The following is a 22464-nucleotide window of genomic DNA, read 5'->3' on the forward strand; positions in this document are numbered from 1 at the left end:
GTGGGGGGGTGGAATCCGCGCCGCACTGCATGCTGGGAGCTCCAAGCCTGATGGAAGGTGAGGGGGCGAGATGAGCAATGATGAGGGAACGGGAGGAGGAGGAACAGCGCCCCCTGCAGGGTGGGGTGCTGCACGGCTACCTTGTTCCACCAGCCCCGCGGTCGTGCCGGCGGCAGCAGCAGCGGCAGCCGCGGCGGCTGAGACAGTAGCTGGAGCCGTTGTCTGCCGGCCTACTGTTAGTGTCCGAAAGAACAACGTCATCAGAAAGGAAGAGGGGGCCGGGGAGAGGAAGAGAGAGAGAGAGAGGGAGATAGCAGGAGGGAGAGAGAGGGAGAGGGGGAGGGAGAAATAAAAAAGGGGGAAGAGAAAAGAATCACCAGTTAGTCTGAAAGAAAAAATAGGGAGAGTATCGAGTGAGACACGGAGGATGAGTGGGCCAAACCAGCACAGCCTCCTTCACTCGGCTGTTTATCACCCATTTCCCCTGGTTTCCATCTAACGAAAGAGCCTGGAATACCGAGAAGCTGGCCGGACCCCCGGAGGTGGCAAGGGGGGGTTCTCGGCCATATCGACGCGTGGTATCAGAAAACGGGCGCGCCACTTGGAAGGGGGCCCCCACCCGGACAGACACCAGCCCCCGGTCGGTAGCGTTCCCAAGGCCCCTGAATAGGTGCCTGCAGTCTGGGGGGGGGGGGACGGCGTCCTACTCCCACTGCAACTCATCCCGAAGGATGACATCATTACGGTATCAGGAGCGGCCAATGAAGACGCTGGTTATGGTGGGCGGAGCCTCCACTGAGCGTGGTGGCAGGTGGCAGCTGCTGGAGATGGGGAACTCTAGCCAGAGCTCCTCCTCTTTCCTGGTTGCCGAGGCAACTGGAACCTGGGACCCCACCTTCTCTTAGGAAAGACACATGCTGCCACAGCCACCCACTGACCTGCTGTAACTGGGTGTGTGTGTGTGAGTGTGAGAGACACACCTCAATAAGGAAAGAAGTACACCGGACTGGCCAGCTGACATCGCCATGGAGACCCCCACCCCCACCCCCAACACAGGGATTACACCTGCATACCCCCCCTCCCCATCCATCATCCATTACTGGCAAGGTCATGGTCATGCACCTTCTCACACTGAGACACTCTGCACACCTGTGAGTCTAACAACGAATTTAAAAAATCACTTAAATCTAGCGATTAATTTCAGGACATATTGACACCTCCTTTTACACGAAGCAGCTGGCAGGGTTCATGTCATAATTTATACATGAAAAATACTGGTGCAAAGGGGAAAAACGCGAGTTTAACAACAACAAGGTTTTTGTGAAAAAAAACGGCTCGTCAGTAACAGGCTGGTCACGAGCGGCGCTGCAGGGGCGAGTCCGTCATCGAGGGAGATGCAGGTGCTGGCTTAACCTTAATCCCCCGTCATGGCAAAACACACGTCTGCCAAAACCAGGGGGCGGCAGTGACAGGTGGAGCCAGAGTGTAGCACAACCAGGCCTGGGCACTGGAATACATCAGGGTATGGGATTGAATCCCAAACAGGCACATGACCCTGAGTCACTCTGCTTTCTAAGTTACCTGGATGCTGACCTTTGCTGTGAAATACAGCTGCTGCTAATGGATCATTTTAGACCCTAACCCCCCCGGTCCCACAGATCCTTACCAGAGAAGTTACGGGACACCAGCATGGTGGTGAGAATGGCACCCTGTGGGAAGGGGAACAATGTATTGTATTAGAGATCTATTCTGCATTTTTTGCTATCTGTCCTGGGATCAGATTCTGTACTGCATTAAAATTGCACATTACATGTATTTTTGTGTTTATTCTGTGTAGTGTAGTAAAGTATAGTAAAGTGTGGTAAAACTCCAGTTCTTCAAGGCCAGAGCTGACAGTACTAATGCCCATAAGGACATTACCTTCAAATTATGCATGTTATTTCCGGAGGATTCCCTTATTAAATCCTATAGTTGAAGTAACATGCATATGACATTCCTCAATTTTGCATTTCATGTGGGGATTTCAGCCGGCTACTTCTTATGCAGTCTGGTCCCATGCAATGCTGCTCACACGCACATGCATCGCAGCAGCACAGGAATTTTGTCTCCTGTTATTTGACTTGATTTAACCTAAAAGTCCCTACATGCTGAACGGGAGAACGCCCCCTAGAGGTCAGTCTGGCTACTGCAGCGTGTGAGTGCAGGCGCTGACAGACCTTCAGTTTCCTCCTGGCGTTGAATTTCTTCAGACACTCGACGGTCTCCTGTCTGTGCATCATGGAGGCTACTGTGGACCGTTGCTGTGTTTTTGAGAGAGTGAGACAGAGAGAGAGAGAGAGAGAGAGAGTGAGACAGAGAGAGAGTGATAATGAGAGAGGGCGAGAGAAACTCAAACCGCAGAGGGACCGATGTGGGTGTGCTTGTGTCTCATGTCAGCACAGAGTAATGCACTTTGTGTGTTTATATGCGACTGTGACACGGCTGCAAGTTTTCAAACTAATACGGCATGGGGGCGGAGTCAGGCTAGGTGGCGCCATCCATAATGCCCCGCCCCCCAGGGAGGGGAAGGACACTCACGCAGACCCACGGGTGCTTGAGGGCTTCCTGGGCTGTAATCCTTTTGGCCGGGTTAATGGTCAGCATCTGGTTGATCAGGTTCTTGGCCTCAGGGGTGACGGTGTCCCACTCAGGAGAAGGGAACTGCGACAGGAAGGGAGGAAGGGGGCGAGGCAAGGGCGGGAAGAAGGGGAGGAGTTAGGGTCACTCAGCGAGCCGTCGGTTGGAATTTCGCAGGTGTCACTCTCAGGTTCATTGGTTTGCTTTGCATAGATAATCTCCCTAAACATCATAATCAATTCTCTAAAAAATAGACTAGATTCGGTATTAATGTTATTCCACTGCATTTTATAAAAAGCTGTGATTCGACAGTCAGTCAGTACAACAGGAATCAGTATGAAAAACCCATATGGTTAATTAGCTTGCAATTAGACATCTAAAGCGAAAGCCAGGTGTTGTGTTCAAATACGAGCCAGACACACAGACCCCTCCAGGTAAACACGTGTCCCGCATCCTCATCAAACACAGAACAAATACCAACCTGCCCCCTCCCCTTTAACGGTCCCACTTTAAACCCATTAAACCAACATGTCATCGGGGAAAGTGACTGGAAATGTCGACAAAACGTATCAAACAAAATAAATGTCAACACGATAACACAAAGGTGTTAAATGTGGCCAGTTCTCCCACAGTAATCTGCATGAATATTTACTGGACGACACACTTCTACAAACTCAGATTCAGAAGACCATTACATAAGAGGACAGCACTAAACGCCCGTAGGGATCTTTAGTAAGGAGAACGCGGGGATGTGTGAGAGAGAGAGAGAGAGAGAGAGAGAGAGAGGGAGGGAGAGAGAGAGAGAGAGAGGGAGGGAGAGAGAGAGAGAGAGAGAGGGAGGGAGAGAGAGAGGTGCTATGGGACGGAAAACAAAGGCATGACTGACAGGGGCTGAGTGAAAGACGGCGAGAGCGAGAAGAAGAGTGTGAAACAGCGAAGGGGACTGCGACCACACTCACGTCATAAGCTCCGGCCTTGATCTGCTGGTACAGCTTGTGCTGGTCCTCGTCCCAGAAGGGGGGGTAGCCCACCAGCAGGATGTAGAGGATCACACCTGGCCCACGGATGCAGAGACGCCGTCAGAATGCAGCACTTTGCTTTTGCCCAAAATGCAACGTTTCCTCTTTTATCTTTGTGTCTAACCTGTGCATCTAATGTCGTCACAACAATTTACAGAATTATGCCAATATTATTATTATTAACAAATGCAATATTTGCATGGGGATCCACGTCCAGCTTGTCCTGACTTTTAATGTATTATGACACAATCATTCTAGCGATGATATGTAGACCGGTCGCGGTGTTAATGCTTGGACTGAGAATTGATCTGGGTTTCCCAGCTCGAGGTCACAGGGCAATCGCGTGCTGCTGATGTTCAACCCTGAATCACCGCTGGGCAAATAATTATATTTCAGGCCCAAATGATGCTGCGACAACTGCTATGTTCTGACAGGATGATCGATATATGAGAGCTATAAGAGCTGCTTTCTGCCTGCATGGTTTCCCCAGATCCTCTGCAGACGCTGTATCTGTGTGGGTAGGTTCACCTGTAAGTACCCACAGTAGTGTCTGTCTGAGTGTTTCTCTGAGTGTCTTAGGTAAGGGCCGATGTGATTGCTGTTCCGAGTTTGTGACTCACCACATGCCCAGATGTCCACCGGCTTCCCGTAGGCCTCCTTCCTCAGCACCTCGGGGGACAGGTAGCCAGGGGTTCCCGCAAACCCTGCAAATTAGCACATGCCGACTGATCACAGTTCGGCCAATCGCAGCTCGGCCAGACGCAGCTCAGCCAATCAGAGCTCAGCTTATTACAGCGCTGAGATGTTCCTAGCGAGTGCCTTCCTGTCCTCTATCACAGTGATTCTCAGCCCATGGGTCGCGACCCAAATTTGGGCCGCAGCAAATTCTGGAAGGATCGCAAGGCAGAGCTGCAAATGTAAGCATTTTAAAATCATCAAGCTCCTATGCTGATTGACGATCAGATTTCCCAGCCCCAGTCCAAGAATTAATCTATATAAACAGGCCTTGGGTTTGCAAAGAAGCCAAACGGTTCATTATAAAATTCACTGGCACATCCAGTTTTGTGCAACAGGCATTGATCGACGTACACTGCAGAGTGCACTGCGCACTGTATCACAATGTTAATTTAAACCTACACTTGATATAGGGTCGTGACTGAGCTGGCGTGGCGAAAATTGGGTCACGGTGCAAAAAAGGTTGAGAACTGCTGCTCTATCATTCCAAATCCGAAACAATAAAACATTTCGGCACTTGTGGAAGCCTTAATATTTTGTTGCTTGGGTGAAGCAGTTATCAAAACAGTCAGATTTGACTAATTGTTTTTGTCTCGTTTCACTGAAGCTGTTCACTTACAGGAGATAAGTGCCTGAAGGCTATGTGGCTAACACTCGCGCCACCTGCTGTCCCTGCTGTGTGCGTTACAACCAGCCTCTGTGGCCTTTAATCTGCTCTACGTGTTAGCTGAGCACCGCTTGCTGTTCCCCTTATCCTGTGTCTACTACACACCCAGCCTGAGTGTCACAACCTGGGAGCCTAGCCATGCATAAAGAGGGGCCTGTTGCTGTCATCACAGCAATATGGTAAGTTGGAGGTGGTGGTGGGGGGGGGGGGGTATAGATGGTGTAATTATCTTTGTACATGTAGAGGGAGGCATTAAGCGCTCCAGGAAGGCAGAAACCACATCAGCAAATATGAGAGAGACCGCCAATACAATGCTAACACGCCATATGCTGAATATTAGCCATAGCAGCGAATTAACTGATTAGCATTCTGGGAGCGTGAGGTACCGCTAGCAGAAAGCCCTCCCCTTTGGAGTTCATAACCTTGACTGCGACCCTGACCCAGGTGGAGAGCTGCGAACGAGGCTGAAGGTGGAGGCGGGGCGAGGGAGTGGCGCACGTACCGAACCAGGCCTGCTGATCGCCCTGGACCTCGATGGCCAGTCCGAAGTCGGCCAGTTTGACGGCAGCGTTCTTACACTTACTGGCCAGGAGCAGGTTCTCTGGCTGAGGGGAGGAGGGGTAGGGGAACACTCAGATTACCATGAAGGGGATTATCATGCGGTACACACCCCCCAACACACACACACACCCATCAAACACAGATCTGGTGACACAAATACACTCATTCTTAAACATACATAACAAAGCTAGCAGAATTAGCACACTATGCTTTGACCAGGACCGGCCACACGTCAGCCAATCGGGTGACACCAGGCGGCATCAGCTGCGATTTCATCAGGACCGTGTGAGCGGCCCACCCTCCGGCCTTGGGAAGGTGACACTTTGCGTGCGAGGTTCCTTTCCTTGTTCAGCTGCGTGGTTCTGCATCTGCAGCCCTAGCGTGGGTGGGGGGGGGGGGGGGGGGGGGTGCTGTCCTACATTAGGGACCCTCATTAATCTGCACTGGCGACAGTGTGTAATTGTGCTATCCCCACTGCAGGCCTGCCGCCGTCTCGGGGCCCTGCTGCTCCGTGCCACCAAGCGCACTGGCTGCCGTGTTATTTATATCCTCCAGTGCGGGAGCTGGGGGGGGGGGGGGGGGCTGACCACTGTTCGGGATGTGGCTTGAGCTCCCCTGTATCACAGACACTCCTGTCACTGCCATCTGTCTTCCTCTCCTTCCCAGCTCCTCTGGCTCCCTCCTTCCTCTCCTTCTCGGCTCCTCTGGCTCCCTCCTTCCTCTCCTTCTCGGCTCCTCTGGCTTCCTCCTTCTTCTCCTTCTCGGCTCCTCTGGCTCCCTCCTTCCTCTCCTTCCCAGCTCCTCTGGCTCCCTCCTTCCTCTCCTTCCCAGCTCCTCTGGCTCCCTCCTTCCTCTCCTTCTCGGCTCCTCTGGCTCCCTCCTTCCTCTCCTTCTCGGCTCCTCTGGCTCCCTCCTTCTTCTCCTTCTCGGCTCCTCTGGCTCCCTCCTTCTTCTCCTTCTCGGCTCCTCTGGCTCCCTCCTTCCTCTCCTTCTCGGCTCCTCTGGCTCCCTCCTTCCTCTCCTTCTTGGCTCCTCTGGCTCCCTCCTTCCTCTCCTTCCCGGCTCCTCTGGCTCCCTCCTTCCTCTCCTTCTCGGCTCCTCTGGCTCCCTCCTTCCTCTCCTTCCCGGCTCCTCTGGCTCCCTCCTTCCTCTCCTTCTCGGCTCCTCTGGCTCCCTCCTTCCTCTCCTTCTCGGCTCCTCTGGCTCCCTCCTTCTTCTCCTTCTCGGCTCCTCTGGCTCCCTCCTTCCTCTCCTTCTCGGCTCCTCTGGCTCCCTCCTTCCTCTCCTTCTCGGCTCCTCTGGCTCCCTCCTTCTTCTCCTTCTCGGCTCCTCTGGCTCCCTCCTTCCTCTCCTTCTCGGCTCCTCTGGCTCCCTCCTTCCTCTCCTTCCCGGCTCCTCTGGCTCCCTCCTTCCTCTCCTTCTCAGCTCCTCTGGCTCCCTCCTTCCTCTCCTTCCCGGCTCCTCTGGCTCCCTCCTTCCTCTCCTTCCCAGCTCCTCTGGCTCCCTCCTTCCTCTCCTTCCCGGCTCCTCTGGCTCCCTCCTTCCTCTCCTTCCCGGCTCCTCTGGCTCCCTCCTTCCTCTCCTTCCCAGCTCCTCTGGCTCCCTCCTTCCTCTCCTTCCCGGCTCCTCTGGCTCCCTCCTTCCTCTCCTTCCCAGCTCCTCTGGCTCCCTCCTTCCTCTCCTTCCCGGCTCCTCTGGCTCCCTCCTTCCTCTCCTTCTCGGCTCCTCTGGCTCCCTCCTTCCTCTCCTTCTCGGCTCCTCTGGCTCCCTCCTTCCTCTCCTTCCCGGCTCCTCTGGCTCCCTCCTTCCTCTCCTTCCCGGCTCCTCTGGCTCCCTCCTTCTTCTCCTTCTCGGCTCCTCTGGCTCCCTCCTTCCTCTCCTTCTTGGCTCCTCTGGCTCCCTCCTTCCTCTCCTTCCCGGCTCCTCTGGCTCCCTCCTTCCTCTCCTTCCCGGCTCCTCTGGCTCCCTCCTTCCTCTCCTTCCCGGCTCCTCTGGCTCCCTCCTTCCTCTCCTTCTCGGCTCCTCTGGCTCCCTCCTTCCTCTCCTTCTCGGCTCCTCTGGCTCCCTCCTTCCTCTCCTTCCCGGCTCCTCTGGCTCCCTCCTTCCTCTCCTTCTCGGCTCCTCTGGCTCCCTCCTTCCTCTCCTTCCCGGCTCCTCTGGCTCCCTCCTTCTTCTCCTTCTCGGCTCCTCTGGCTCCCTCCTTCCTCTCCTTCCCGGCTCCTCTGGCTCCCTCCTTCCTCTCCTTCTCGGCTCCTCTGGCTCCCTCCTTCCTCTCCTTCCCGGCTCCTCTGGCTCCCTCCTTCCTCTCCTTCCCAGCTCCTCTGGCTCCCTCCTTCCTCTCCTTCTCGGCTCCTCTGGCTCCCTCCTTCCTCTCCTTCTCGGCTCCTCTGGCTCCCTCCTTCCTCTCCTTCTCGGCTCCTCTGGCTCCCTCCTTCCTCTCCTTCTCGGCTCCTCTGGCTCCCTCCTTCCTCTCCTTCCCGGCTCCTCTGGCTCCCTCCTTCCTCTCCTTCCCGGCTCCTCTGGCTCCCTCCTTCCTCTCCTTCTCGGCTCCTCTGGCTCCCTCCTTCCTCTCCTTCTCGGCTCCTCTGGCTCCCTCCTTCCTCTCCTTCTCGGCTCCTCTGGCTCCCTCCTTCCTCTCCTTCTCGGCTCCTCTGGCTCCCTCCTTCCTCTCCTTCTCGGCTCCTCTGGCTCCCTCCTTCTTCTCCTTCTCGGCTCCTCTGGCTCCCTCCTTCTTCTCCTTCTCGGCTCCTCTGGCTCCCTCCTTCCTCTCCTTCTCGGCTCCTCTGGCTCCCTCCTTCCTCTCCTTCTTGGCTCCTCTGGCTCCCTCCTTCCTCTCCTTCCCGGCTCCTCTGGCTCCCTCCTTCCTCTCCTTCCCGGCTCCTCTGGCTCCCTCCTTCCTCTCCTTCTCGGCTCCTCTGGCTCCCTCCTTCCTCTCCTTCTCGGCTCCTCTGGCTCCCTCCTTCCTCTCCTTCTCGGCTCCTCTGGCTCCCTCCTTCCTCTCCTTCTCGGCTCCTCTGGCTCCCTCCTTCCTCTCCTTCCCGGCTCCTCTGGCTCCCTCCTTCCTCTCCTTCTCGGCTCCTCTGGCTCCCTCCTTCCTCTCCTTCCCGGCTCCTCTGGCTCCCTCCTTCCTCTCCTTCTCGGCTCCTCTGGCTCCCTCCTTCTTCTCCTTCCCGGCTCCTCTGACTCCCTCCTTCCTCTCCTTCCCGGCTCCTCTGGCTCCCTCCTTCCTCTCCTTCTCGGCTCCTCTGGCTCCCTCCTTCCTCTCCTTCTCGGCTCCTCTGGCTCCCTCCTTCCTCTCCTTCCCGGCTCCTCTGGCTCCCTCCTTCCTCTCCTTCTCGGCTCCTCTGGCTCCCTCCTTCTTCTCCTTCCCGGCTCCTCTGACTCCCTCCTTCCTCTCCTTCCCGGCTCCTCTGGCTCCCTCCTTCTTCTCCTTCTCGGCTCCTCTGGCTCCCTCCTTCCTCTCCTTCTCGGCTCCTCTGGCTCCCTCCTTCTTCTCCTTCCCGGCTCCTCTGGCTCCCTCCTTCCTCTCCTTCTCGGCTCCTCTGGCTCCCTCCTTCCTCTCCTTCTCGGCTCCTCTGGCTCCCTCCTTCCTCTCCTTCTCGGCTCCTCTGGCTCCCTCCTTCCTCTCCTTCTCAGCACATCCCTCTTTCCTGACGCGCGCTGCCTTCGAACGAACCTGTTCCATAGCCGGACCGAACAGAACACTGTGGGAGCTGAAGACCCTATGGGTTGCGCTCCTATCCAGAACCGGGCCTAACAGTACTAAAGCCATCCAGAATCATCTTCCTACACGGAACTGGGCCTCGCTCCTGTACCAAATCCCCTCTGGGCAGCGTTCCCGTACAGAAACAGGTCACATTCCCTTGCAGTTCCATCCTATTCAGTGTTCAGTGCTCCCAGGCTACACAAACCGACACCCTCAGCAAACACATCCGCATCCACACACCACAGAACCAAAATGCTGCGTTAACACATAGGGAGAAGTCAGAACCCGGCCACATCTCTGACCGACTCAGACATTTTAGGGGACTCTGCTTATTGGTTCTGTAATTTAAAATTGACCACCAACTAACCGTACATGACATTCATTCCCTGACTATTCATTAATCACTTGTTAACTCCCCCATCCCTCCACAATCCGAAAGAAACAAAACAGCTGACAAAGACCCAGACATCTTCACACTTTCTGTTTGGAGGGTTTTCACCTCACAGAGACACTCCCACAAGGGTGACATTTTCACAAGACAGACATGGACAGTAATCCCTGTTAGAATAATGTGAATCCACACACACACACACACACACACACACACACACTTGCATACAGAGTAGCACAAACTCCAGGCGATACACCTCCCAAAGTACGCACATCAGCTCCGCACAGTGACGCAGATAAAGGAGGTTACACTCACACTGCCCCACTGGAACTGAGACTAGCTGTGAAAGTGGGTTACAGAGAGAGGGGTGTGTGCGGCTGGGGGGTGAGACAAAAATCAATCCCATCTCCCTCTGTCAGTCTGCTCGGAGGGAGTGGGGGAACTAAGGCAGAGAGTCATGTACACGCACAGAACACGGAACATGGAGCACGTGGTGAGAGAGGCAGGCCAGCGATCACACTGTCCTCAGGATCTCACGATCCAAGATGGCGGTTCGGCATTTTCTGTATCACACTCTGACAATATAATAGTGACAATACCACAGCGCTGATTGGAGCCTGGCGCTCAGGTGTGGTCGGATGTATGTCCCAGCTTTACCCTGGAGTGATGTACTCGGGCCCCGGGCCGAACTGACGAGAATAAACAGCACAGAGCTGCTCGGCATAAAACTGTGAGGTGACGTTCACTATTAAGTGTGAACCAAGAGCTCTGAGGAGACAAGCCTGAATGGGAAAGCACCCAAACCATAGTGACTGACTGGTCCTACGAGGCTACATGTCTAAGCTATTTCTGATTACATTCTTTTATATAATTTTATAAAAATAAACAGTGGTAAAAATTAATTCTGCCTGTGATCAAAAGATAACAGAATTAATTTTCTTCAAGCAGGCCTCCCCAGGTAAAGTCCAGCCCAATGTTTACAGGGCTAGTGCCTTGGGAAATGGCTAATATTATAATGTGCCGTTTCATTCAAGGGGGACACTTCTCATACAGCATCAGGAGGAGGAAACAAAACACTGAGAGTCCGAAAGATGTCAGCCGGCCTTCAGAGTCTTCAGGGGTGACTCATGCAGTACGCGTGCACATGCAAGCTGGCAGCAAGTCATTCGGATCGGACTCTGCAGAGTCTATACAGTGACGTTTTTATGGGTGGTCTGCTTCCAGGTCACAGAGCAGGTCTCCGAGCAAAGATAGCTTAGCGCTTTGCTAAGGTGTCTCCTTAAACCGGGTCACCTTCAAAGCAAGGAATGAGTTCCCCTTGATCAAGTGTCACGTCCCAAGAAGACTTCAGGCAGAAGTGCTATTGCAACACAAGCAAAATATCAACACAGATGATATGAAAATGCTAACACCCTGCCATCATAAACGGTATCACGGCGCTAACACAATGCTATCATGATGCCATCGCTGTGCTAGCACAGTGCTATCACCATGCAATTCCTGTGTTAGCGCAATGGTATGACAATGCTATCGGCATGCTAACACAATGCTATTATGATTGCACTGCAGTGCTAACAAGGCCCAAACGCTATGTGCTTGGCCGATGTTACCTGGATGTTAACACAACTTTATTACTGTGCTTTTCTAATGCCTGGCCTGGAAACTCGCCTGCTCTGAAGGACCTGCTTCAGCTTATTACAGCAGAATGTCTTAGCATGTCTTAGCATGTCTTAGCATGTCTTGAACCCCAATGAAATATCCAGAATTCATTGGCCTCGTTCTCATTGAAATCAAATCCCAGAACAACAGTTTATAATAAGCATGACGAGACCATTTATCAGACGTCAATGCTCACATACCTACCGTCCTGGGCAGGAATCGTTTAATTGCATCTCTTTGATGAATGTTTATTGACATCATTTGCATCTTGATGACGTGTAAAGCGCGACATGTGATGTCAGGTGCCAAAGAAACCCACAGTCGACGTCATAGAGCAAGATTTTTGTAAATTTTGAACATTTTAAAGGGATAGGTCCCTCGTAATTTGATAACACTTAAAATTTTTCAGTGTTAGACACAAATTCATACATATATGAAGACCCAGACAAGACAGGAAAGATGGCAGGAGTGCTGTCTATAGGATCTCTGAGAGTCGACATGAACTAGACGGCGCTTAGAAATAACAGTAATAGTAATAATAATAATTATAGTAATAGTGTACATACAGACTCACCAACAAATACAAACAGCACAGATATACAGCAATGCAGGAAACATGGCGGACAGGACCTGCCACTCACCTTCAGGTCCCGGTGGACCACGCCCATTTGGTGGCAGTGAAGCACCGCCTCCAGGATCTGCTGGATGCAATGACTGCATGCAAACACCAGGGGGCGCATGTTAGTCTGAGCAGCGTCACAGTCTCGTGCACAGGCCAGGGTTTTTGGGGGTGGGGGGGTGGGGGTGCTGAGTTGGGTGAGGAAATCTTTCCTGCCTCTTCCCATGCCCTTCCACTACACATCCTCAGATACAGAAATGCAAACGAAGGTGTGGAACAGAACTATGAGGTTCTTAGAGCTATACACCGCTATACACCGCTATACACCACTATACACCACTATACACCGCTATACACCACTATACACCGCTATACACCGCTATACACCGCTATACACCGCACCAAAGGGGCACTCCAACAGAACCAGCTTGACAGAGACTGTCGGAACATTCAATGGACTGCGAAGTACACAGCACATAATAGAAAGAGCACAGCAGCATTCAGAACCTTTGAAATCTAAGATCTCTTGACATATCTCATATCTGATCATCTTACATCTTGCGGGGCACCTTCACAGCTCATGGCTGCCCCTCTGTATGGAGTCTGTGGGCTCTCCTTGTCTCACCTTAAGCAGAAGGTGAGCAAGGCCCAACCTCTCCAGGAGTATCGGATGCTAGCAGGCCAGTGTTCTGACCCCAAAAAGATCTGATCTATAAAAAAACTACTCAAGCAGAAGCATAAATAAAGTACTACTACCCTATTCTCCCCGTGTAGTCCGGCTTTCCTTCTAGGGTACAAAGACGCAGAATTATGTTGACTGCCATTTCTAAACTGTCCGCAGTGTATCACTGAGTTTGTGTGTGAATGTGCCCTGAGATGGACTGGTGTCCCATCCTGGGTGACCCCCTGCCTTGTACTTCCATGGACAGGCTTCCAGGTCCTCTGGAGACCCTGATTACTTATTAGAAGATGGATGGATGGAGGCTCACGTCAAAGTAAATTCCAATCACAGAGGATCAATGGAGGACTAGCAGGAAGGAATGTTATATGGTATATAGTAAATATCCCAAAACCAAATAAACAAAGACAATGACTCTGTCAAAAAACACCACATCTATAAACCTTCCTGTTATCTATCCATTACTCATAACCAGAAAACCCATAATATTCTGAAATGTACTGGCATGCACAGCTGCCATTTTGGACAACAACCTGACATGCTGTTTATGTCAGAGGCTGTGCTGGCTAGTGGCGTGGAAACGGGAAATTACGGGCTGTCAGGGGAACCCGATAAAGGGTGCTAGGTCAGAGGTCAAAGGCTGAAGGTCAGTGTTTCCTGTGCTCATTCGTGACTGTGAGAGATCCTGGCAGGGACGTTGACAGAGCTGGCATGGTATTTTCAATCTGCATCCACTGGGAAATAATCTCTTTATGTATGAAATATAGGTATTAATAGCTACTGGATGGGTCTGTTGTTCATGACATAACTGTGAATTAACTTTTTTTTGTCTAAGCTTGTGACCTCTTGCCTGGGTGAAGGTGCTGTAAACGAAACTGCGTGACTGAGCCACATGACATCTGGCCCTACAGTAAACTGCAGACAGGGTGCTTCTGTTCTGGGGTGAGAGAGAAACAGAGAAAGAGAGAATAAGAGGGTGGGAGAAAAGGAGAGGGAAGTGGTGAGAGTGGAGGGGTGAGCAGATGAGAGAGGGAGAAAGAAGGGGTGAGAGTGGGAGAGAGAAGGGGTGAGAGTGGAGGGGTGAGCGGATGAGAGTGGGAGAGAGAAGGGGTGAGAGTGGGAGAGAGAAGGGGTGAGAGTGGGAGAGAGAAGAGGTGAGAGTGGAGGGGTGAGTGGATGAGAGTGGGAGAGAGAAGGGGTGAGAGTGGAGGGGTGAGTAGATGAGAGAGGGAGAGAGAAGGGGTGAGAGTGGAAGGGTGAGCAGATGAGAGAGGGAAAGAGAAGGGGTGAGAGTTGGAGAGAGAAGGGGTGAGAGTGGGAGAGAGAAGGGGTGAGAGTGGGAGAGAGAAGGGGTGAAAGTGGAAGGGTGAGCGGATGAGAGTGTGAGAGAGAAGGGGTGAGAGTTGGAGAGAGAAGGGGTGAGAGTGGGAGAGAGAAGGGGTGAAAGTGGAAGGGTGAGCGGATGAGAGTGGGAGAGAGAAGGGGTGAGAGTTGGAGAGAGAAGGGGTGAGAGTGGGAGAGAGAAGGGGTGAGAGTTGGAGAGAGAAGGGGTGAGAGTGGGAGAGAGAAGGGGTGAGAGTGGGAGAGAGAAGGGGTGAGAGTTGGAGAGAGAAGGGGTGAGAGTGGGAGAGAGAAGGGGTGAGAGTTGGAGAGAGAAGGGGTGAGAGTGGGAAAGAGGCAGCAAGTGAGGAGGGAACAGTTGTGAATTAGTTAAGTTCAGAGCAGTAAATTAGGGCCCCATGCCTTCTTCAAAAAATAAATATGGGGCCAGTGACATACACATATCAATTAGCCAACGAGAAAATGTGTGTGTGTGTCTGTGTGTTTGTGTGTGTGTGCTGTGCCAAGACAGGGAGGGGGCTGTTATGAGTCAGGGTGTGGGCTGTGACAATATATATTTGTCTGCCTGTGTTAGTGTGCCTCCGTAGGAGAGAGATGCAGATTAAGGGAATGAGAATGAGCAGCTCGTGTGCTTATCTTAGTATGATGATGTGTGTGTGTGTCTGTGCGTGTGTGTGTGCGTGTGTGTGTGTGCGTGTGTGTGCACTAATGCTGGTTTGCAGAGGAGTGGGTGTGTATCAGAGAGAGTGGTGGTCTGTGCGTCTGTGTGTGTGAGTGTGAAAATGAGCGAGGACGTGTGTGTCTGTGCGTCTCTCCTGCCTGATTTGAATTGATTTACACTTTCCCCGCTGTTCAGGGGCCAGTGGATGCCGCCAGTCCAAGCTTCCAGCCACACACTCCCACAACGTCGCGCCACCTCTGTGAAATCGGCATCCCGGCGGCGACACACTCCCACGCCCAAGGACTGTGGGCGGGAATAAACCTGCTGCTGACTGACAGCACGCGAGAGTCCCACCCAGTCCAGGTCTTCCAGCCTCCGGATTCCAAACGATATTTCAGACTCAGAGTTCTTCCGCAGAGATTATAAATCTGCGTGGCTGCAGGCTGTGCACACGTGCCCACGCACTATCGAGGGGTGTCCGGTGCTCATCTGGAGACCGATCTGCGGGCCCCCACTGCAAGAGCCTCGCGTTTCAAGATGTCCACCCTGGACGAAGAACAACGGTAGTCGGGATCACTGCCAGAGGCACCAGATCACAGCCTGCCCACTCGCCCGGCGGGCAGCTGCTCATAGAGGAGGAGCCGAACCTCAGAGAGAACACAATTATGCAAAGTGGAGCGGGGGGTGCAGTGATGCGAGCCCAAAGAAGCAGGCTGCTCACCAGGGGACGCAGAGTCAGTGAACGGGGGGGATTTTCCACCTCTGGGATTCTCTAAACAAGAGCCGGGCCTGTTATGGTCATGCTTAAGCTAAGGCTGATACACACACACAAAGACAAGGTAACACAACCAAAATGAAACCACAGGAGCATCCGAATGGCAGCCTTTAATGTGATCGAAGGTGTGAGACAGGCCAGCAGGTCACCTGTGGAAGGCGATAGATAGAGGAGGCGGGGTTAAGACAGGGGGCGGGGCTTGGGTTAAGGAAGGGGAGGGGCTTACTGGGCAGTCAGTGCAGCAGAAGCAAATCAGAGTGCTGGACTCGTACAGGATCACAGGCAGACGGACAGGCAGACGGACAGGCAAGGCAGGGAACGCTGCACATACTGACCTTCAGGTCCCTGTGAACTATGTCATGTTGGTGAATGTGATTGACACTGTCTAGAATCTGATGGATACAGTGACTGTGAAAACAAAATGGAAGAAAAGGAGGGAGGCGAGGAAAGAAAAAGGCAGGGTGAGGAGGAATGGCCGAGGCGGGGGTTACGGCGGTGAAAGAGGTGCAACGCGGGAAGGAGTGGGGGCGGGGGGGGGGGGGGGGGGGATGGCAAAAGCCATGGATTGAAATGGAGAAAAATGGGGGGAGGATGGGGGGTACAGTGAGGAGACAAAACCATTTAAACACGATGACAAACAGCGACCAAGTAGAGAGAGCAGAGCCAGACGCACTTAGAACATAGGGGGGGGGGTGAGGGGGGGGGCTTTGGAGGGAATAGAGGGAGAGTGGGGGGGGTGTGAAAGGAGGGACAGAAGAACGTGAGAGAGGGAGGAAGAGAGAGAAACGATGTACATGTACTTCACGCCTGGAAAGAGTTAAATGTTCTGGAAGTGTGAGTGATCTGCTGTAGCAGGGAGGCAGTTCTGTCTCTGCTGCCCACACACTGTCTACTGAGTGGGCAGAGAAAGGGGGACGGGGGGGGGGAGAGAGAGAGAGAGAGAAACACCGCGCACAGTGGGGACCGCAGGGGCCACAGCAGGAAGAGCGCCCCCTACAGGCCCTGCGCTGTCGCCCGCATGCACCAGCAGGTTAGCGGCTGAAGAGCCAGGATCACTGAGTGAGCTGCTCAAGATGACCCGTTTGGGAAAGAACCCGTAATAACGGAAAAAAGTGAAGGTGCCCACATCGGGTGACGCCCCCAGCGGAGCGAATACTGGTGATCAGCTGATCTGGCTCCATGGCCCTAAACTGAAGAAGAGGGTAATTTTGTGTGTTCGAAAGAGTATGGGCTCAAATCCCAAGGCTGGGTACAGCCTGGTCTTATGCCCTTCCTGTGGTTACGGATCCCCAGCACATGCTGGCCGGCCTGACAGAATAGCGCTACAGTGGCCGGCTGGTTGCCGTGGCACCCATGCCCCCTAACCGTAACCCCCTTTCTTCTTCCTGTTCATGCCCAATTGCCTGTTAACCAGCTACGGGTTCGAATAGGCCCATGGGGGTATCCAGAATTCACAGTACCCTCCTTAAACCTGCACCGCTCTCTGTCGCGCGCACACACACACACACACACACACACACACACACACACACACACACACACACACACGCACGCACACACACACACACACACACACACACACACACACACACACACGCACGCACACACACACACACACACACACACACACACGCACGCACACGCACGCACGCACACACACACACACACACACACACACACACACACACACACACACGCACACACACACACGCACACACACACACACACACACACACACACGCTCGCCCCCACAGTGTGAGACCGTGTGACCTCCCCCTCCCTTCCGTGGTCACGCAGTTACCCCTGAGTCAGAGTGAGCACGGCACGCTGCTAATTATCTCCTCTAATTGAGGCCTACTTTCAGGGGGGGTCCAAGGGACTGTAACAGCACGCCGGGCCAAGCCAAAGGGGGCTTAGTGACTCACACGCACACACACACACACACACACACACACACACACACGCACACGCACACACACACACACACAGAGGAGTATACAGGCCCCACAGGCACAGACGGACCCTCACACACAGATATATCACAGTAAATCCAATGAATAACTATAAAATCTAAAAGCTTCATCACCTGAAATCCAATTTAATCTGAAATCTGTTCTAAGGTACAACAGCAGCTCCCTGGATTTTTCCCAAACCGCAGCCTGACAAACTGCCACATTCGGTCACCGAGTAACGGCTGCAGCCCAGGAGGAGGGGGACCTAGCGACGGGACCCGGACCAGGGCCGTGGTGCATGCCAAGTGAGTGTGGGTGGGGAGGGGGGGTCCTTATGTGTTGGGGGGGGATCTGAGTAAAAAGGACAGTTTCTGCTGCAGGCAAGAAACGGGAAAATAGGAGTCAGGTCAAGGAGAGACAGCAGTGCGGAGGGTGTCTGTGCTCATTGGTGACGCATGACGGGAACGAGCGGTAAAGGTGGGTACAGGCCTGCGGTCAGCGTGAGGAATACCCCCAGAGAGCAGCCAATCAGGCGTTTCCGTGGGACACTCTACATGCCCTGGGTGTTTGGCAAGACCGGGGAGTCGACTTAAAAAAACACATACACATTTATGTGTGTGTTTGTGTGTGTGTGTGTGTGTGTGTGTGTGTGTGTGTGTGTGTGCGCGTGTGTGTGTGTGTGTGTACATATCTCACCGGGGAAACTGGACCGTGAAGAAGAGCGTACAAGAAAACTGTATATGAAAAGGAAGGAACAGAGAGAGAGAGAGAGAGAGAGAGGTGGGGGGAGAGAGGGAGAGGCGCGTGGGCAGACAGAGAGAGAGTAACGTGGGGAGGGTTGAGAGAAGGAGAGGCAGGGGAGGTGGGGGGGGCGGGTTGAGGGAGGTGGGGGCGGGTTGAGGGAGGTGGGGGGGCGGGTTGAGGGAGGTGGGGGGCGGGGTTGAGGGAGGTGGGGGGGTGGGTTGAGGGAGGTGGGGGGCGGGTTGAGGGAGGTGGGGGGGCGGGTTGAGGGAGGTGGGGGGGCGGGTTGAGGGAGGTGGGGGGGCGGGTTGAGGGAGGTGGGGGCGGGTTGAGGGAGGGTGGGGGGCGGGGTTGAGGGAGGTGGGGGTGGGTTGAGGGAGGTGGGGGGCGGGTTGAGGGAGGTGGGGGGCGGGTTGAGGGAGGTGGGGGGGCGGGTTTGAGGGAGGTGGGGGCGGGTTGAGGGAGGTGGGGGCGGGTTGAGGGAGGTGGGGGGGCGGGTTGAGGGAGGTGGGGGGCGGGTTGAGGGAGGTGGGGGCGGGTTGAGGGAGGTGGGGGCGGGTTGAGGGAGGTGGGGGGCGGGTTGAGGGAGGTGGGGGGCGGGTTGAGGGAGGTGGGGGCGGGTTGAGGGAGGTGGGGGGCGGGTTGAGGGAGGTGGGGGGCGGGTTGAGGGAGGTGGGGGCGGGTTGAGGGAGGTGGGGGCGGGTTGAGGGAGGTGGGGGGCGGGTTGAGGGAGGTGGGGGCGGGTTGAGGGAGGTGGGGGCGGGTTGAGGGAGGTGGGGGGCGGCGGGTTGAGGGAGGTGGGGGGCGGGTTGAGGGAGGTGGGGGCGGGTTGAGGGAGGTGGGGGCGGGTTGAGGGAGGTGGGGGGGGCGGGTTGAGGGAGGTGGGGGGCGGGTTGAGGGAGGTGGGGGGGCGGGTTGAGGGAGGTGGGGGGCGGGTTGAGGGAGGTGGGGGCGGGTTGAGGGAGGTGGGGGTGGGGGGGGGGGCGGGTTGAGGGAGGTGGGGGGCGGGTTGAGGGAGGTGGGGGGCGGGTTGAGGGAGGTGGGGGGCGGGTTGAGGGAGGTGGGGGGCGGGTTGAGGGAGGTGGGGGCGGGTTGAGGGAGGTGGGGGGCGGGTTGAGGGAGGTGGGGGGCGGGTTGAGGGAGGTGGGGGCGGGTTGAGGGAGGTGGGGGCGGGTTGAGGGAGGTGGGGGCGGGTTGAGGGAGGTGGGGGCTCCTACCTGGCGTCTGCCTCGCTGTAATACTCTCTGGCCACGATGTCCTCAAACAGCTCGCCGCCAGTCACCCTGTGATGGGGGGACAGGGAGTCAATGCCCACACACCCGCCGCGGCCACAGAGCACGACCCTGCGTGATCAGGACTGTGCCCACGTGTGTCTCGGCACGCGTATGTGCATGTGAAGGTGGGCATCGCTGGCGTCTTCAGGTGTGTGTGTGAGGCTGTGTGTTTGGGGTGGGGGATGGGTGATGGATGGGGAATCCTCTGAAACAGAGATCCTGGGCCTTGGGGGGGGGGGGGGGGGAAGCCCATTCCGCAGGATACACTGGCGCTGGGCAGCCCGGATCCGTTGCCTTGGAAACAGGCTCCTCGCCACCAGGCAACGCGGAGGGAAGGAAGAGGAGCGCAGAGCGAGGGCACAGGAGCACGGGGGGCTCCACCGCGGCAAAACGAGGAGGATGAAACAGCAGAGGATCGGATTACAGCCTCTGTAGGGGCGGAGTTAAAGGGACAGGTACTGGGGGGGAGGGGGGGCGCGTGGTTGTGTATGTGGCGCCCGGAGACACTTACAAGTCAAAGAGGAGGTAATGGAAGCCTTCTTCTGATATACTGTCATGAAGTCGAACTGCAAGAGAGGACAGGATGGTGATAAACAGCATGGAGACGGAACTCCACCAAGGAGCCACAAGCAGGGAAAATAACACCCCCTCACCGTCAAACAAGCGGACGGGGAGAGCTACCCTCGCGTGTGAGAGAGAAAGGCCGGCGCAGCCCACCTGCACGTTCCCTGCAGGGCAGCCGACAGCTCTGTAAAGCCCAGAGGCATGTAAACACCGCAAATTCCCTGTTATATAACAGACTGGAGCAGGCAGTTCATGAGGGCACCTCCCCCCGGGTCCGTGCTCGACGGAGGCAAGAGGCATCAGCTATCAGGCAAATGACGGATGCAATGAACTGACGTGCCCCATATTTTAAACCTCGAAGCAGTGTGAGAGATTCAATTTCCTCCTCTGCTGACGTGAAAATGCACATATTTAAAGAGCAGGGTGTGTGGGCGGCGGTGGCCATGGCGACCGGCCTGCATCCACAGACGTACCGATGTTGGGATGTTTGAGCAGACGGCAGATCCGAGCCTCCCTCTCTAGCTTCTGATGATCTAAGGAGAGACAGTGGCAGAATCAGAGACACACACGGATCTGACGGGGCGAGACAGGGTTTCCTTCTCAGTCTACGTACAGGCTGATGGGAGAACAGCCATTACCCACAATGCCCCACAGGCCAGAGCTGCGCGGCAAATATGAAAGGACAGAATGATATTTGGGCTCGACGCCCCTTAAAAAAACAAAAAAACACCCAAATATAGCAATATTTGCATTGAAAGGTAAGGTGTGCAAAACGTATTCTGGATTCTTAACAAATTAATCCCCGGTGCTGTGTAAATTTCGTCCTGTTCACTCCTGGCTTCACCCAATCAGCTCGTACAGTAACCGAAGCCTTGACTGACTGAATCAGTACCATGACCAAGGAGCGGCACAGAGCGAGATGGTGGCCAATCACACGCTAAGAATAGCGATAAACCACCAGCTGTGATGCACGTGGTAGAGGATTAAACTGCCGATGACGTAGTAATCGGCGTCTCCCATAGTGACGGGGGTGATGAGTGGCACATGGAATGGAGGTAGACATGCCCTCTAACTGGATGGTGTTGAATCCAAACCCTAACTTATGATGGGCTGGGGGGCACCAAACCTTATACTCCTCGAACCCATTCTCACAGCTAAAGACGGGCTGCCCCAGCTGCTGTGGAAGGCTGGGTTCATCGGAAGCTGGGTCCGGACCCTAGTGTACTGTTACAGCATGGTACCCACCAGGAATCATCAAACCCCAATACCCGCCGGTTAGAACCGTCGTGCAATGCAAGTCTGCTACCTTAGTTCATAAACAATTAATGACTCATTCATGGGATGAAAGTCTTGCCTCCTTCTGGTGGCAGTGTGAGCCGTTTGCTTCATGCCCAAGGGAACCTTAAAGCCAAAGATAATGGCTGAATGAGGGAACATCAGGGAGCATAGAGTCATTACCAGGAGCAGATCCATTCTGTGTGAAGGCTGCAGTGCGAAGGCTGCAGTGTGAAGGCTGCAGTGCGAAGGCTGCAGAGTGAAGGCTGCAGTGTGAAGGCTGCAGCGTCGCCTGTCCCATGCAGACCGCAGAGTGATTTCAATGCATCGCTCGGCGATAGCTGCTGCTGTGTCTGGCTTGCTATCTGGGGTGCTGTGTGGCTCCATAGGTTAGGGATCTATGTCTGTATCCAGATGGTTGTGGGTTCAAATCCCACGGACAGCAGAATAATCACATCACCATCTGGTCCTCACGCCCCACCTTCTATCTAAGCTTGAACACCCCCATGGCAAAGCCCCATTCATCTCGACACGGTTCCTACATATGTAAACTTGCCAGTAACATAACCACAAAGTCAGCTGACATGAGGGGTCTGTGGCACGGCCATCGGGGCCAGACATTCGTTCCTGCAGCCCTAGTCTATAAATCCCTTAAGATTTGATTCTGCCAGATGAACCCCTGACGTTGGGGGGGGGGGTTTCTTTGTTCTACAATCACACTCTGATGTTTCCTCGGTAAAGTAATACTTGACTTTCTTTGGAAAACCGGAGTTTTCCCTCTCATGGGCCATTCAACACCGCCCCCCCCCCCCCCCCCCAACCGCCTGTGGAAGGCTGCCAGGTGGTACCAGCCGGCTCTCGGGTTGCGTTGCTATGGCGATCCGACAAAGCGTTATGAGCTGGTCATGGCAGGTCTCACTCCTCATGGCTGACACTGATTCGCGGTGAAGCCTTCCCCTGTTGGGACTCTATGGTACGTGCCGATTGGTCTCCCCCCGTTGGGGCTCTATGGTGCGTGCCGATTGGTCTCCCCCTGTTGGGACTCTATGGTACGTGCCGATTGGTCTCCCCCCGTTGGGGCTCTATGGTGCGTGCCGATTGGTCTCCCCCTGTTGGGACTCTATGGTACGTGCCGATTGGTCTCCCCCCGTTGGGGCTCTATGGTACGTGCCGATTGGTCTCCCCCCGTTGGGGCTCTATGGTGCGTGCCGATTGGTCTCCCCCCGTTG

General features: G+C 54.7%; 1 protein-coding gene across 50 annotated transcripts in view; it reads right to left on the bottom strand.

Annotated features, from left to right (window-relative positions):
* Positions 1-22464, bottom strand: part of LOC125745991 (calcium/calmodulin-dependent protein kinase type II subunit beta) — a 60540-nt gene that overhangs the window by 27664 nt on the left and 10412 nt on the right. For 27 of the 50 annotated variants that reach the window (XM_049019410.1, XM_049019413.1, XM_049019408.1 and 24 more), the window contains exons 3-13: positions 20434-20493; positions 19908-19962; positions 19340-19405; positions 11996-12068; positions 5540-5642; positions 4256-4339; positions 3576-3670; positions 2578-2700; positions 2217-2300; positions 1667-1709; positions 141-233 (exon numbers count right to left, since the gene is read on the bottom strand). In XM_049019410.1, coding sequence (XP_048875367.1) covers positions 141-233; positions 1667-1709; positions 2217-2300; positions 2578-2700; positions 3576-3670; positions 4256-4339; positions 5540-5642; positions 11996-12068; positions 19340-19405; positions 19908-19962; positions 20434-20493 — 879 coding nt within the window. Of the gene's footprint in view, positions 1-140; positions 234-1666; positions 1710-2216; positions 2301-2577; positions 2701-3575; positions 3671-4255; positions 4340-5539; positions 5643-11995; positions 12069-15764; positions 15838-19339; positions 19406-19907; positions 19963-20433; positions 20494-22464 lie in introns of those variants that run through there. The other 23 variants (XM_049019416.1, XM_049019433.1, XM_049019426.1 and 20 more) reach the window with 4 other exon arrangements.

This window comes from Brienomyrus brachyistius, chromosome 7, assembly GCF_023856365.1.
Source record: "Brienomyrus brachyistius isolate T26 chromosome 7, BBRACH_0.4, whole genome shotgun sequence".
Lineage (NCBI taxonomy): Eukaryota > Metazoa > Chordata > Actinopteri > Osteoglossiformes > Mormyridae > Brienomyrus > Brienomyrus brachyistius.